Genomic DNA, 12,111 nt, shown 5'->3' on the forward strand with positions numbered 1-12,111 from the left:
GGGGCGGGGCGGGAGCGCGGCCCAATCGCGCGGTGTCGGCGCGCAAAGAGTGCGATGTCGGTGAGAGCAGGAGTTGTCAGCGGGGGTGTGAGCGTGGCGTCGGCGGGGGCGGGAGCGTGGTGTCAGCGGGGGCGGGAGCGCAGCCCATCGTGCAGTGTCAGCGGGGCAGGAGTGTGGTGTTGGCAGGGCAGGAGCGCGGCATTGGCGGGGTTTGCGCCAGTGGTCTGTTCACGGTTGTGTGGCATCCGCGCAGATCGTGGGTTGTGGCCTGTCAAACGACGTCTAACATTATTCCTCTCCATCGTTGACGTAGATGGCACGCGACAGAGTGCCGCTACGGTCAATGATAGCAAAGTTACCGCGATCCTTGATGCGGCCAACGACACACTGGATGGTAGTTATATCGACGTAGTCGATACCACCCATCCTAGAGTAATAGTGGATGTCGAGAGCGTCATTGGAGCGTTGGATGTCGCAGGTTTGGATCGCTGCAAGGACGACTGGAGGAGGAGGATCGCCCGGAGGATTACCGTTATGGGGCAAGGAGGACAGTTGTATCTCAAAGATCCGCTGAAGTTGGCCATACAAGGTCTTTGGCTGAAGAATGACCGGAAGGTTTCGGAAACGTGTGTTGAGATCTACAAGGACCTCATACTAGCCGGGGGGTTACAATGAGATGACGTTAGAGGATCCTAGTCTGTGACTTACCCGAACAAATGACGCATCTCGTGTGTCCTCTCCACCCTTGTGCAATGTTGCAGCTCGCATCGTATCGCCGTCGTTCAAAATCCGGACTTTGCCCCACTCGTCCACCTCTGAAGGGAGCGCACGTCGAATCATGGCAGGCGTGTACGTTCTGAACCGGGTGCAGAGTGCGCCAATGATCTTGTCCTTCACTCCACGGTCTTGAAGTACGATGCGATGATGTGCAGGGAGAAGGATACATGTTTCATCTAGAGAGTATGCAGACGGTTAGTTCCTTGTGTATGCTTCAGAAGAGATATAGTGTACTTACACCCAGGCACCCGCCTGCCTTTCTCGACGGCCTCTGGTCTTAATGCTAGACGTGCGCGCACACCATACATGAGCTTGATCTGAGTAAGCCGGGCATGATCGAGGACATAGCGGTTCATGCTCGAGTAGGGATAGCGGCGGCTTCGGATCGCAGGCTGCAGAGCACCGCAATAGCGCTCCATGATGAATGCCCAGGCGGCCCATACCGGTCCAGCTTGTGTGATGCTGTCGGCGATGTGCAAGAGTGCGTGGATGGTGACGGGACACATGGGAAGACGGTCTGGCTCGTATTGGTAATAGAATCTGTACAACCGCAGGGGGTCAGCATCATATTTGGATGAGAACTGTGGCACGTACTCCTCGTACTTCAGAACCCACTGCGCAAAGCCAGTACGGATCTCCGCTACCGTCGCTTGGGAAAGCTCGAATTGCAAGCATTTGCGGAGGAGCTTGACAAGCAGGACAAAATGGTCGTAGTATTTGCGATGCTTGAATCGTCGTTCGAGAAGCACCGGCCCGACATATTGTATCCAGAACGAGCGCGTGTCTGCCGTCCAGGATGTCTTGTCGCTCGCGACGTTTGGAGGGCGTGGCCCAAAGACATATGGGATGTACGCACCCGACTCCGCGCTCGCAGCGCCGATAGCCTCCCAGACCGTTGGCTCAATTTGGTAGTCCTCTGAGCCGCAGTCTATGCCTTTGTATTGACCCGTCCAGAGCTGCATCAGATTCTTGACTACGTTCTCCCAGAGTAGATGCATGAAGTCGTATGGAAAGGAGGCGGGAAACGAAAGGGATGGGAGCGTGCTGAGCAAGGGAATCCCCTTGATTCCGTATTGCTTCGCCAGGGTTTCTTCTTCAACACCGGAGCCGGCGAACTGAACTTCTTGTGCTTGGCGTATGAACTCGTCGTGAGTGCGGAGAGGGAGGTTGTGAGGATCGTAGATGCGAACTGCGGTGGGATCAGCGCGGACGTCAGGGTGGCGAGCGCGGTGCAAAGGAACATAGAGGGTTTTGTTGCGGGATTCTGGAATACAAACACCGTGAATGGAACACATCCTGCAAGGGCAAACTCCGTTGTGTCCCTTCATCCGCATGACCATAGACATAGCTGGAATGTCGCCAAAGACAAGGATGAGGTACGCGCGCAGGGCGAAGAACTCGTCCGAGAGCGAGTCGTATGTATGCACTCCAATAGCGAGGCGGAGGAGCTCCTGCGCAAGCGGCCACAGGAAGGAGTCAAAGTCAACAGGTTTCTTTGGCCCAGGTATTACACCCAGCCCCATGACGTTCTTCAGAAGGGAGCGGATCTCCGGTGGGAGGTTGTAGTTGATGAGGATCAGCGGCCATGCGGTTTTTGTACGCCGCTTGAACGGGGCAAAGCCGTCCGTGGAGAGACCGAGTGCGATATCGCGATTGTCCTCGAAGTAGCGGTGCGGCAAATCACGGTTCTGGAAGGTCACCGTCTTCCCGAGAAGCGAACGATAGACAGTCGAATCCATGACGTCCTTGATTGTGCCGGGTTCGTGGACGTGTTCAGATGCGCAGTACTGCATTTGCGTGGCTCGCTCGCGGTTGGCAAACTGGGACTTGAGGCGGGGGATGATGGGGAGGTAGACGAACTGGTTGCGAGCGCGACGTCCACTGGCATCCCAACGTGATTCCTCACAAAACGGACAGAGGTTTTCAGTGTCATAGACACCAGTGTAGGCAATGCAGGAGTTGACACAGCAGTCGTAGAGTTCTGGCTGGAATCCTGAGAGCTGGGCGGCCCGGGATTGAATAGCCTTCCAAGTCTTGAGGTTCGCCTGTGGGAATGCGAACGGGAGTTTGGCAAATGTCTCTCCAGGCATGTGCGACTCGACCTTCAGTGCGAATGGCCGAAGGAACTCCAGGTCTTCTTCTGTGAGGTCTTCCGCTGTTGTAATAAATGAGCTGGAGATACCATGCAAGAAGACGACACTTCGCACCTGACGTCATTCCAGCCCTCAGAAGAATCTCAGCCAGCTTGTCCCACGCCGATATGGCTTCAAACTCTGGCACGTCCTCCCCATTCACCGCTCGAGCGTCATGAGCTTCGAAAAGGGCTTCCTGGGCGTCATCTCCCGGTGGTTCGGCTCCGAGTCCTGGCTCATCTTCATCTGCATCATCTTCAACCGTTGTACGGGGCCGTCCTCGCCATATTCGTTGTTGTATGGCGTGAGTTGCAGCCTGGAGGAACTCATCGGGTGTGGTGGGTGGAGTCACGGCCTGCGGATCTTCTACGTGAGTTTGAATCATGTCGGGCATAGAGACATCCTCTGCAGAAACAAGATTGCGTGCACGAGAATTAGATGCAATATAACCATAGTGATGCAGTGAGACCAATGTACCGGTACTACCCTCCATCGCGACCAATGGTGGATCACGACACTCAGCTCGAGCCGGCACATCATGCTGATTGACACCAACTCCTGCTGCGCGAGGATCTCCGTCTGCTCGAGGTTCCGCGCTCTGACGGCCTATGTGCGCGACGACTGGGCCAGGAATTGGGTTTTGTGGACGGCGGAAGGCCTTCTGTATCGCTGCAGCGGCTGCTCGCAGCAGAATAGGTGCCTTTCCACGCCGATGCGCGCGTGCTGTTTTTGCGGTGACTGGCTTCCCGCAGCCGCAGTCGCAAGGAGACTTGGTGTGTGCTGATTCAGGTGGCATCCCAGGTATGGCGAGGGGTTATCAGACGGGAACGAGCTCGAGAAGACTGCCCATGAGGCTTGAGGTGCGGCGCAAGTAGTGAGAGCCAAAGGTGGTTCGAACAAGCCTGAAGTGCTAGCGCTGGCACGGTCAAGCCAAAGTAACAAATATCAATAAGCTGGATAGAAACACGAGACTACACAGCGTAAGAATGGATACCAAATGGTAGTCAATTGAATTGAACGTGTACGCGGAAACGTCCAAGCGCATCCTTCAGCCCGCGCAAGCCGGCCGTAAATCTGAAAACTTCTTGGTCCTCAACCACCACCTCGACATCTGGACTGGGAAACCACGCTCACCTCTCGTCTTCGTACATCCCATCCTCAGTCTGCATCTCCAGCGCAGGATCTCTCGCACACCACATTGTAACCCTATCGCTGTCTACAGAACGAAATTTTTCAGAGCACTTCTTCGCCATGGCTGTACGTGCTACTCACCTGCCCCTTCCACAAGCCAAGCAGATACTCATGACAACATTCATAGCGACCCACTAACCAGCAGCTGTCGGACCAGCTAAAGGAAGCGAACGCGCGTCTGGATGCTGCAGCACGGTGTCAGTATTGCTCGTCTCTCATGGTCTGGTGATTGCACACTCACCCAGCAAATCAATCCAGTGGAGGCACAGAACAAGGCTGCGCTTGAAGAGGCACAGCGTCAGATCGCGGAACACAACGCTGCTCTTGCCGCCGCTCAAGCGCAAGTCGACGCTGCCGAGACTGCCGCCACAGACGCCGCTGCCGCCGCACAGGCCGCTATCGCCGCCAATGGGCAAGGACAAGCAGCCAATGGGCCTGCGCCTGCGCCCCAGCTTATCCCGAAGCCCCACCTTGCACCGCGGGAGACGATGAACATCCAGGGTGCCATGGGCATCAATAAATCACTGTACGGAGAAATACGGGTGAGTACCGGTCTACGCATGCCAATAACCTGCCTTCCCTTACACTCAATCTTGTTCAGTACCGTATCCACTGTCTCGTGCATGCCGCCAATCTTGAATGGCAGCAGGATTTCCGCAACCAAGACGCCGAGAAGCTGGCATGCATGTTCAAAGCAGTGAGCAGTGCATCTGTCTCTGAGTTGTTAACATTCACTCACTGATCTGGAACCCGTAGGCCGCCCTCGAGTTCCCTGTCCTCAAAAACTACACTCATCACTGGGCCACGGCCGCGATCGCGAGCCGCTACATGCAGAACATCCGGCGTCACGCGCGCGTCAAGGGAATACTGCCCCGTAAGTCCAAGTACAACCGCAGACAGAACAACCCGGCTTAGGGCGGCATCAGTAGCGAAGAAGTAGATCATGGAGGCGATATGCATAGGTGCGGCGCTATCGCATCACTGGCACAGGCAGCGTGGACGCGGGATCAACACGCGTTATGAGCGCGCGCGAGCACGTTGTCGGGTCCCTGGGCCGGAACGTCGCGCGCATCTCCCTTTCTCTAGTACCTATCAAAAACACCATGTACATTCTCAGTAGTATTGAAATTCTCCTATACACGCACACATTTCCCGCAAACCCGAGGGCCTGCCAGGTTGCCATCCGTTGGCGACTATTTGCGCGACTTCCAAGTGACCATTCTGCCTACTTTAAAGTGACCGCGTGTATAACTTCAGAAATGCGATATTTGCGACTACAAAGTGATAGTATTTGTTACTTTGCCAAGGAGAGCGTCATATCTACAAAGTGACCCATCGCGCGACTACAAAGTGATCAGTTTCGCAAGTTGGAAGGCCGTCGTATTCGCTACTTAATATCACGGAATAGGCGAGAACACCGGTGACTGTATGAGTGACTACAGGTGGGGAAAATCAGCACTTTCGCGAGCATTCGAGGAAGTGACGAAAGGGAAAGTTTTGTGCAGGAAAGCGTCAGTCTACACCCGGAGTTGTAGTGATGCTTTTGGCTGGGCGCTCCAGCGCATAACCTGCCATAAGTGCTACATAACCAGACTAAATCTGCTACTTCATCGTCACTTCTCAGAGTCCGGAAAAGCGCAACTTTGCGAGCCTACAGTGTCGAGCTCGCATGCACCGACGGAGGACGCACAGGACACTCCCTCTCGCTCGTGTCAAAAGGCATCCGCACAGCGGCGCGCACGACTCGCTTCCACTCCATCGCGCTCATCGCGAGCCCTCGCCGCCTCCAGTTGTTCATCGACCTCTATCAGCGTGAATGCGACCCCACGCGTGAGGGCAAACCCCGTATCCAACACCTGCATATCGCGTTCCCTGTTGGCGAGCCCGGACGCATCGCGTATGTCCTGAACGGCCCCGACCTGTTTTGGCCCCTTGCGCACTCGCGCTCGCTCGAGCCAACCCCGAGTCCCCTGGCCCGAAGCAACCTGCACGCGCTCGCTGAAACCCACAATGTGCTAGTGTTCGAGAGTGGTGTGCGCCGCGACGGCACTGCAGGCACCTATAGCACGAGGGCGTCGCAGCTCACGCCGAAGCGCAATGCGGTGCGGCCCAGCATGTCGATGAAGTCGCTGCTAGTAGCCGTCCGTCGCTACCGTACCGTGGCCATGGAACTCGTGACCGGCCGTCGTCGCACCAGTCGCTCCGACCACCGAACCACCTCCCCAAACCACCTACGCAGTCCAGTTGCTGATCACCTAGGCCCGACCTCCTACGAGGAGTACTGCGACACAGCTCAAATCCTTTTCCAATTGGTTGCACCTGATCTGGTCACCCTGGTCGTACAGTACGGGTTCACTTCAGGTCCCACTTACGGCCACAAGCCGTGTCTCGCCATCGTCGACCGTTCGTTTCCCCGCCTACAAGAGGCCGCGTTTGTAGTCGATGACCCTCGTATGCTCCTCTCCCATGTCAATGGCGCGGCGGACACGCCAATTTTCCCTATGCTGACACACCTGCATGTCGCGCCCGGATACACGGCCGCGTGCGGAATTTGCCTCTCGTTCTGGACAACACATGCACCCGGCGTCACACATCTGGGCGTATCCCGTGCGGAGGACTTTCTCGACGACATCGCTGGCGCGGTGGGACTGCGGATGCCGCAGGAAGAGCCTTCGGGCTCTTACAGTCTACATATCACCTCCTCCGATGATTCCCTGGCGTACTCCATCATTACTCCGCTACCGTCATCGTCGCCGGCGCCGCTGGAGCCCCCGTTGACGCCGATGTATCCGAGCGTGCGCCATTTGGTATTGCAGTCCAGTCCACTGAGGACAAAAGCCGGGTGCCGGTACGGTGGGAGCGAGCGGTCGAGCTTCGCGCGCGACAGGGAGAGTGAACGGAGTGAACGGGTGGCGCGGATGTGTGGCAGCTGCGAGGCGAATGGCTTCGAGGCCTTCCGGGCGAAAGCACCCGTGGACGGAGATTTCGTACACTACTACGAGCAGGCTCGCCGTAGGTGGCTGGAAAGGATGACCGACGGCGGGGATGGAGCTGGTGGTTGGCGTGGGGATTAGGTGATAACAGTGACGAAGTATGATCTCTGGTACGTGAGACGTCGTCGCCCCCAAGGTTAGCAGGGTTTTTTTCTTGCGCTGGGCCTCCGGTGATGCTAAAAATCTTATGACATCCAGTTTCGCTCACTGCTATGCATGGAAATCATCTTTTTTGTTTAATTTATCGCCATCTTCTCCCCCACGAGTCTTGGCCCACCTACGATGATCACTAGAAAAGTGGGGAGCCTTCTCAGATACCGTCTGATGTACCACTACCAAACATACGCGGTTGTGCTTGTCATTGTGTTCGATGCCTTCAAACCATATGGGCAACCCTGGCGTTTCTCGCTGTGCGAGCGGCCAGCTACATTCCCTCTTCGTCCTCTTGACTTATGGATATATTCTCCCTAAAACTCTTCGACCAATATTTGAGTTTGCGTGTACTCAGCGAGGAATTGTCAAAGACCTGAATGTTGCAGACGAGCGTGCGTCGGCAGACCCATTCAAGCAGTGGCATCTCGTCTCGGAGCGGTCATGGAGCTGACGTCTTTCCGGCCCTGCTCAGATGTCCCCCTGGAGGCCTGGACGATCCACATACTAACACTAAATGTCTTCCCCCTTTGCGACGCGGCAGGCCCACCGGCCTTTCAGAAGCAGGGACATAACCAAGTACCTGCCTTACGGGAAGGTCATCGAGCTGGATGTCGACCACTGGGTGCAGTTCGAGGCGACGGAGCAATGGAACACAGAACTGGGGAACTAGATCGGAGGGCTTGGTCTACAGAGCTCTACCTGAGTGGGATCGAGCAGACCCTGCATGTATCCGAGAGTGAGAGGAGTGTATTGTGAATAGATCAGTGAATGACCAACCACTGTGGCTGCCAGTGCGCGCGATAGGGCTGCAACGGGCGACGGAAAGGCGGCTTCGGCTTCCAACGCTCGGCGCTGTGGCGTCCCATGCCGAATCGGAACGGCGCGTGGAGGACCATGGAGAATCATCTCCGGGAGGATCTCGTAATCGAGGACAGCTGGAGTGCGGCGCCAGAAATCGCTGCGACCAATTGAGCGGCGGTCCTGTCGGTGGATGCGAAGGTGATGCTATGGATGGAGGGCGCTCGTGCGGCTGAGGAGAGAGATGGGCGGGCATCTGCTTACACCTGCCAGTGCCTCGGGCGGTGACGTTCCGTGAACAACAACATATAGCTGAGCGGTGTAGACTGTTCTGCTTGCTGTCCGGTCCGTGAGTATGAGCGATGGTCGGACTCGGAGCCTATTGTGCAGTGCACCCGTCCCTGTCTGTGCAGGGACGAGGCCAAGATCAAGATCAAGTTTTCGACTGATAAAGCGAGCAGCGTACACGTCAAAGCATCATTGGCAAGCGGCGCGAGAGTGGCATGTCAGAGAAGCGTTCGCGCGGCCCGCTTCCTGTCGCAGCCTAGACAGAGGACGGCGCTCACACGAAGCCAGGACCTTTGTTCGAGGCCACATCTGACGCAACATTGATAAGTTGGTGATATGAGCGTAGACCCTGTTTAGGACACACCTTTAGAGTGTCGATTGCACAAGACGCTGAGGTCTCAAAGCGAGGCTCGGTAGGGGCACGTAAGTACGGACTGTATCTGTATGCTCGAGACCCTGTTCGAACGAACCACATTGAACCAAGAGATAGTCAGACCACCTCAGCGGCGACCCCGTCTTTGGATAGAGAAGGCCGCGATTGTGGGCGAGGAAGCTCGATGATGCATGCCCCTTTCCGGGCTGCACTAACGATCACCTCTGTTGAGTTTGGGGCTGGTTGGGGAGACGTGAACAATCCAGTACTTGATAATCCGACTGCCTGCGCCGGCCGTAGGATGCTCAATACTCATAAGAGAAAAGCGGCAACGGTCCATCGTCGCCGACAAGAATCGTTGCGAAGGCGTGTGTGGCACGTGTTTCATCCGCAGAGGGAGAGTGAACAATCTGAGGCGAGCCGGAAGTAAACAAATGCTTTGGTCAGGTCGGTGGTGGTGGTGACGTGAGAAGGAAAACTTTGTAGTTCTCCGGGCAGCGCGCGAAAGGTCGTTGGCGCCTTCGGCGCTAATGTAATGACCTTACGCAGCTTCATGCACCCAAATGCACACACCGTGGATCCGGATAACCCCAGAACACAGCGTCGGTAGTTGTACTAGTTGTGAGCGCTGGTGTGTACCTCTCACCGAGCGTATTTCCGGACAATACTGTGCGTATTCACCATCAGTCACAGTTGTCGTAGTTTGAAGCGCCGACGGGAGTTTCCAAGCGCTGAGGAGGTAAGTCCTACTATGCCGTCCACTGGCACATGCATAGTTCGCATAAGTATTCACTGCTCACTCACTCACTCCACAAGGCTCGATCCAAACAGGCAGAAGGCGCCTCCATAACCAGGATGGGGGCTGGCACAGGTTGGGAAGCCCGAGCTCCGCTTTGATTCAGATCTGAGGGTGTGCTCGACGGTACTTGACGCTATATGCATCCTGAAGTTGTGCTCACATGTACAGCCATGACGTCGCGCTATCAGTACTTGGAACCCGATCCAAATCTGAAGGTGGAATCGTGGGTACAAACCGACAAGTATTCCGGAGCAAGTCCGCGAGCTCCGATTCAGATCTGGAGGTGGCCGGTTGTCGGACGGTACTTTGTGCGCTGACAGAGAAGCGTCACTTTGTGTACAGTGGGCCCCGATTCGATCTGGAGGTGGTAGCCGCCAGGCCGAGGGTCGGACGGAAGTGGTAGGGCGCGGGCGATTAGACCGGGCTAATTAGCAGTGAGCTAATTAACACGGCTAATCAGCCGTCAAAGACATGTCATTTACTTGGTGGCCGGGACTGCGAGAATCTGCTAGGTTAATTAGGGTCAATTAGGTCCTTTGATATAGGTGTCGACTACGGGACCAGATAGTCACTTTCCCCGAATGGCATTCAGTTTTCGTCGTGTTTGTGATCATCTACCGTTTCGCACCCTCTGCTCGGTCGAATACCGGTGTGGCCGAGGCTAGCGCCCGCGGAGTGCGTGAGCGCTTATATGTCCAAGCCTCTCTCGACGAGAACTCGTATGTACTTACCTCGTACCGAGCATTCCACTGTGTCCCCTGACCTCGAGGAAGTAGAAATATCACTCCGAAACCCTGAAACCTACGAATTCTCGCTGATTTTGTGGTCAGCGCCCACACACGCTAATTAGCTGACATTTACACCGGTTAATGTCACCCTCGGGGTCCGCAGAGGGTGTCCTGCTAATTAGCTCCGGTCAATTAGACCCCCGACCCTAATCGCCCGCACCCTAGGAAGTGGCCGTTCGTCGGACGGTGTGTGCGTCGTGGTTGTGGAATGTGAGAACGGTTTCCCTGTGTACGGCCGTCCCCAATTCATGTGCAGGCACTGGTACAGGCAGAGAAGCGTCAAGATTGTGGTCCGAATCTACGCTTCACATAGCAGGGGGAGTCATATGATGGTGCACTACAGTATATAACCTCAGGTCAAACCCCGAGTCTGCAGCCACTACAACTTGAAGCACCCATGGACTCGACTTCTTCCCCCAGTATACCGCGAATCTTGCCAGCCGGAGGCCCCTGGGAGGTGGTGAACTCGACCGATACTTGCCCCGTCGAGTGCTACCGACTTGGCACTACACTTTCCGACAATAAGGCTATCTACCATGACCGTGAGTACACCATATCATCTTTGACGTCTACTTGCTCGCTGCGTAGTAGCGAGCGTTGCTAACTGCTGTTTCCAGTGGCAGAGCCAGCACTTCAACACCCCATGGATGTCATTAATGGCCACCAGAGTCACTCCCAATGGAACTCCAATAGTAGGTGTTGAAGATGAACAGCATATTCAAACTGGCCCTCATACTCTCAACATAATACCAGGTTCTAACCCGAAGTTTGGAGGAAAGAGTCGTCGCTGCTCTCGTACTACCTTCATAGCGGTGATTACTATTCCTATTGTTCGAAAGAGGGGCGCAAGATGACCGAACAATATGTCACAGTGCTACAACTGCAGAGAAATCAAGAAGAAGTGCAGCGGTGGCGATCCTTGTGAGCCATGTATCCAAAAGGGCAAGGCACACACATGCGTCAGGGCTGGCACGAGGAAATCACCTGTGCGTCCCGCTCTGAATCAAAGCGCCCACCTCCAGCCCATGTTCCCGGCAACGTCGGGTTAGTCCTTTGACTTAGCATTCATCTTCTCATATCTCTCCTGAGAAATTCCTATCATCTAACCGCCCTTGTTTCAGCCTTGACTCATTTTGTAGCCGGTCCCGAACCCACACCGGGGGCGGCACCTGTACTCAATGATTCCTTGAAGGCACCTTCTACCTCGAGCCAAGTCAGCGGCGACGGCGGTTCATTGGGTCTCCCTTGCTATTGCCCAATGCATGGCTACATCACGCGCATGGAGTTTACCGCTGACAGTGTTAGTACCCCGGGCTGGCGAACGATGGGCGAGCCGGCACGGTACCCTCACTATCAATGGGCCGATCCTGTCCCGTGTTGAACTTCTGTGTCTACGGCTGTGCCGGACCGGGAGTGGCAGTGATAGTGGCTGTGCGTCTACCATACGCCAGCATGGACTTTCCTACTTACCATATATGTACATTCTTTTGTTCTGTACTTACTTAGCATCCTGCCATCCCTCCATATGATTCTGGTACGTTCTACGATGTTCCGGACTATTCTAGACAAGCGTCCGGATTACTCGCATTACTCAGCCATGGACTATCTGACCTTATGTCGATTATGCTCCCTTACTCAGCGTTACTCATCGCTCAGTCAGTGTCCTCTGGACGTCACATGCCCTCTTCCTATATGCTTACTCATCGTCCTCCCCAGTAGTATATAAGGAGGACTCTGCAGGCCTCTGCTCTTCAGTCGTTCTCTCACAGACTGAAGAGTAAGTCCCATACTACCTATGCTTCCTTACATTGTTTACTTA

General features: G+C 55.3%; 3 protein-coding genes across 3 annotated transcripts; 1 reads left to right on the plus strand and 2 right to left on the minus strand.

Moving 5' to 3' along the window:
- Window positions 1-288: 288 nt before the first annotated feature.
- Window positions 289-1,775, minus strand: TRAVEDRAFT_115107 (uncharacterized protein; the record flags this gene model as incomplete). The annotated part of the gene is made up of 4 exons (XM_008035930.1): window positions 289-654; window positions 709-953; window positions 1,016-1,317; window positions 1,372-1,775. 4 exons carry the CDS (start codon window positions 1,773-1,775, stop codon window positions 289-291), a joined length of 1,317 nt encoding a protein of 438 aa, XP_008034121.1.
- A 591-nt stretch (window positions 1,776-2,366) lies between these two features.
- On the minus strand, window positions 2,367-2,924 carry TRAVEDRAFT_76459 (uncharacterized protein; the record flags this gene model as incomplete). The annotated part of the gene is made up of 1 exon (XM_008035931.1): window positions 2,367-2,924. A coding segment is annotated over one exon (558 nt), but the record flags the coding sequence as incomplete, so codon positions are not given.
- A 1,236-nt stretch (window positions 2,925-4,160) lies between these two features.
- On the plus strand, window positions 4,161-7,916 carry TRAVEDRAFT_17244 (uncharacterized protein; the record flags this gene model as incomplete). The annotated part of the gene is made up of 8 exons (XM_008035251.1): window positions 4,161-4,166; window positions 4,228-4,297; window positions 4,359-4,642; window positions 4,702-4,797; window positions 5,063-5,205; window positions 5,725-7,112; window positions 7,213-7,229; window positions 7,788-7,916. 8 exons carry the CDS (start codon window positions 4,161-4,163, stop codon window positions 7,914-7,916), a joined length of 2,133 nt encoding a protein of 710 aa, XP_008033442.1.
- Window positions 7,917-12,111: the final 4,195 nt, after the last annotated feature.

This window comes from Trametes versicolor, assembly GCF_000271585.1.
Source record: "Trametes versicolor FP-101664 SS1 unplaced genomic scaffold TRAVEscaffold_2, whole genome shotgun sequence".
NCBI lineage: Eukaryota > Fungi > Basidiomycota > Agaricomycetes > Polyporales > Polyporaceae > Trametes > Trametes versicolor.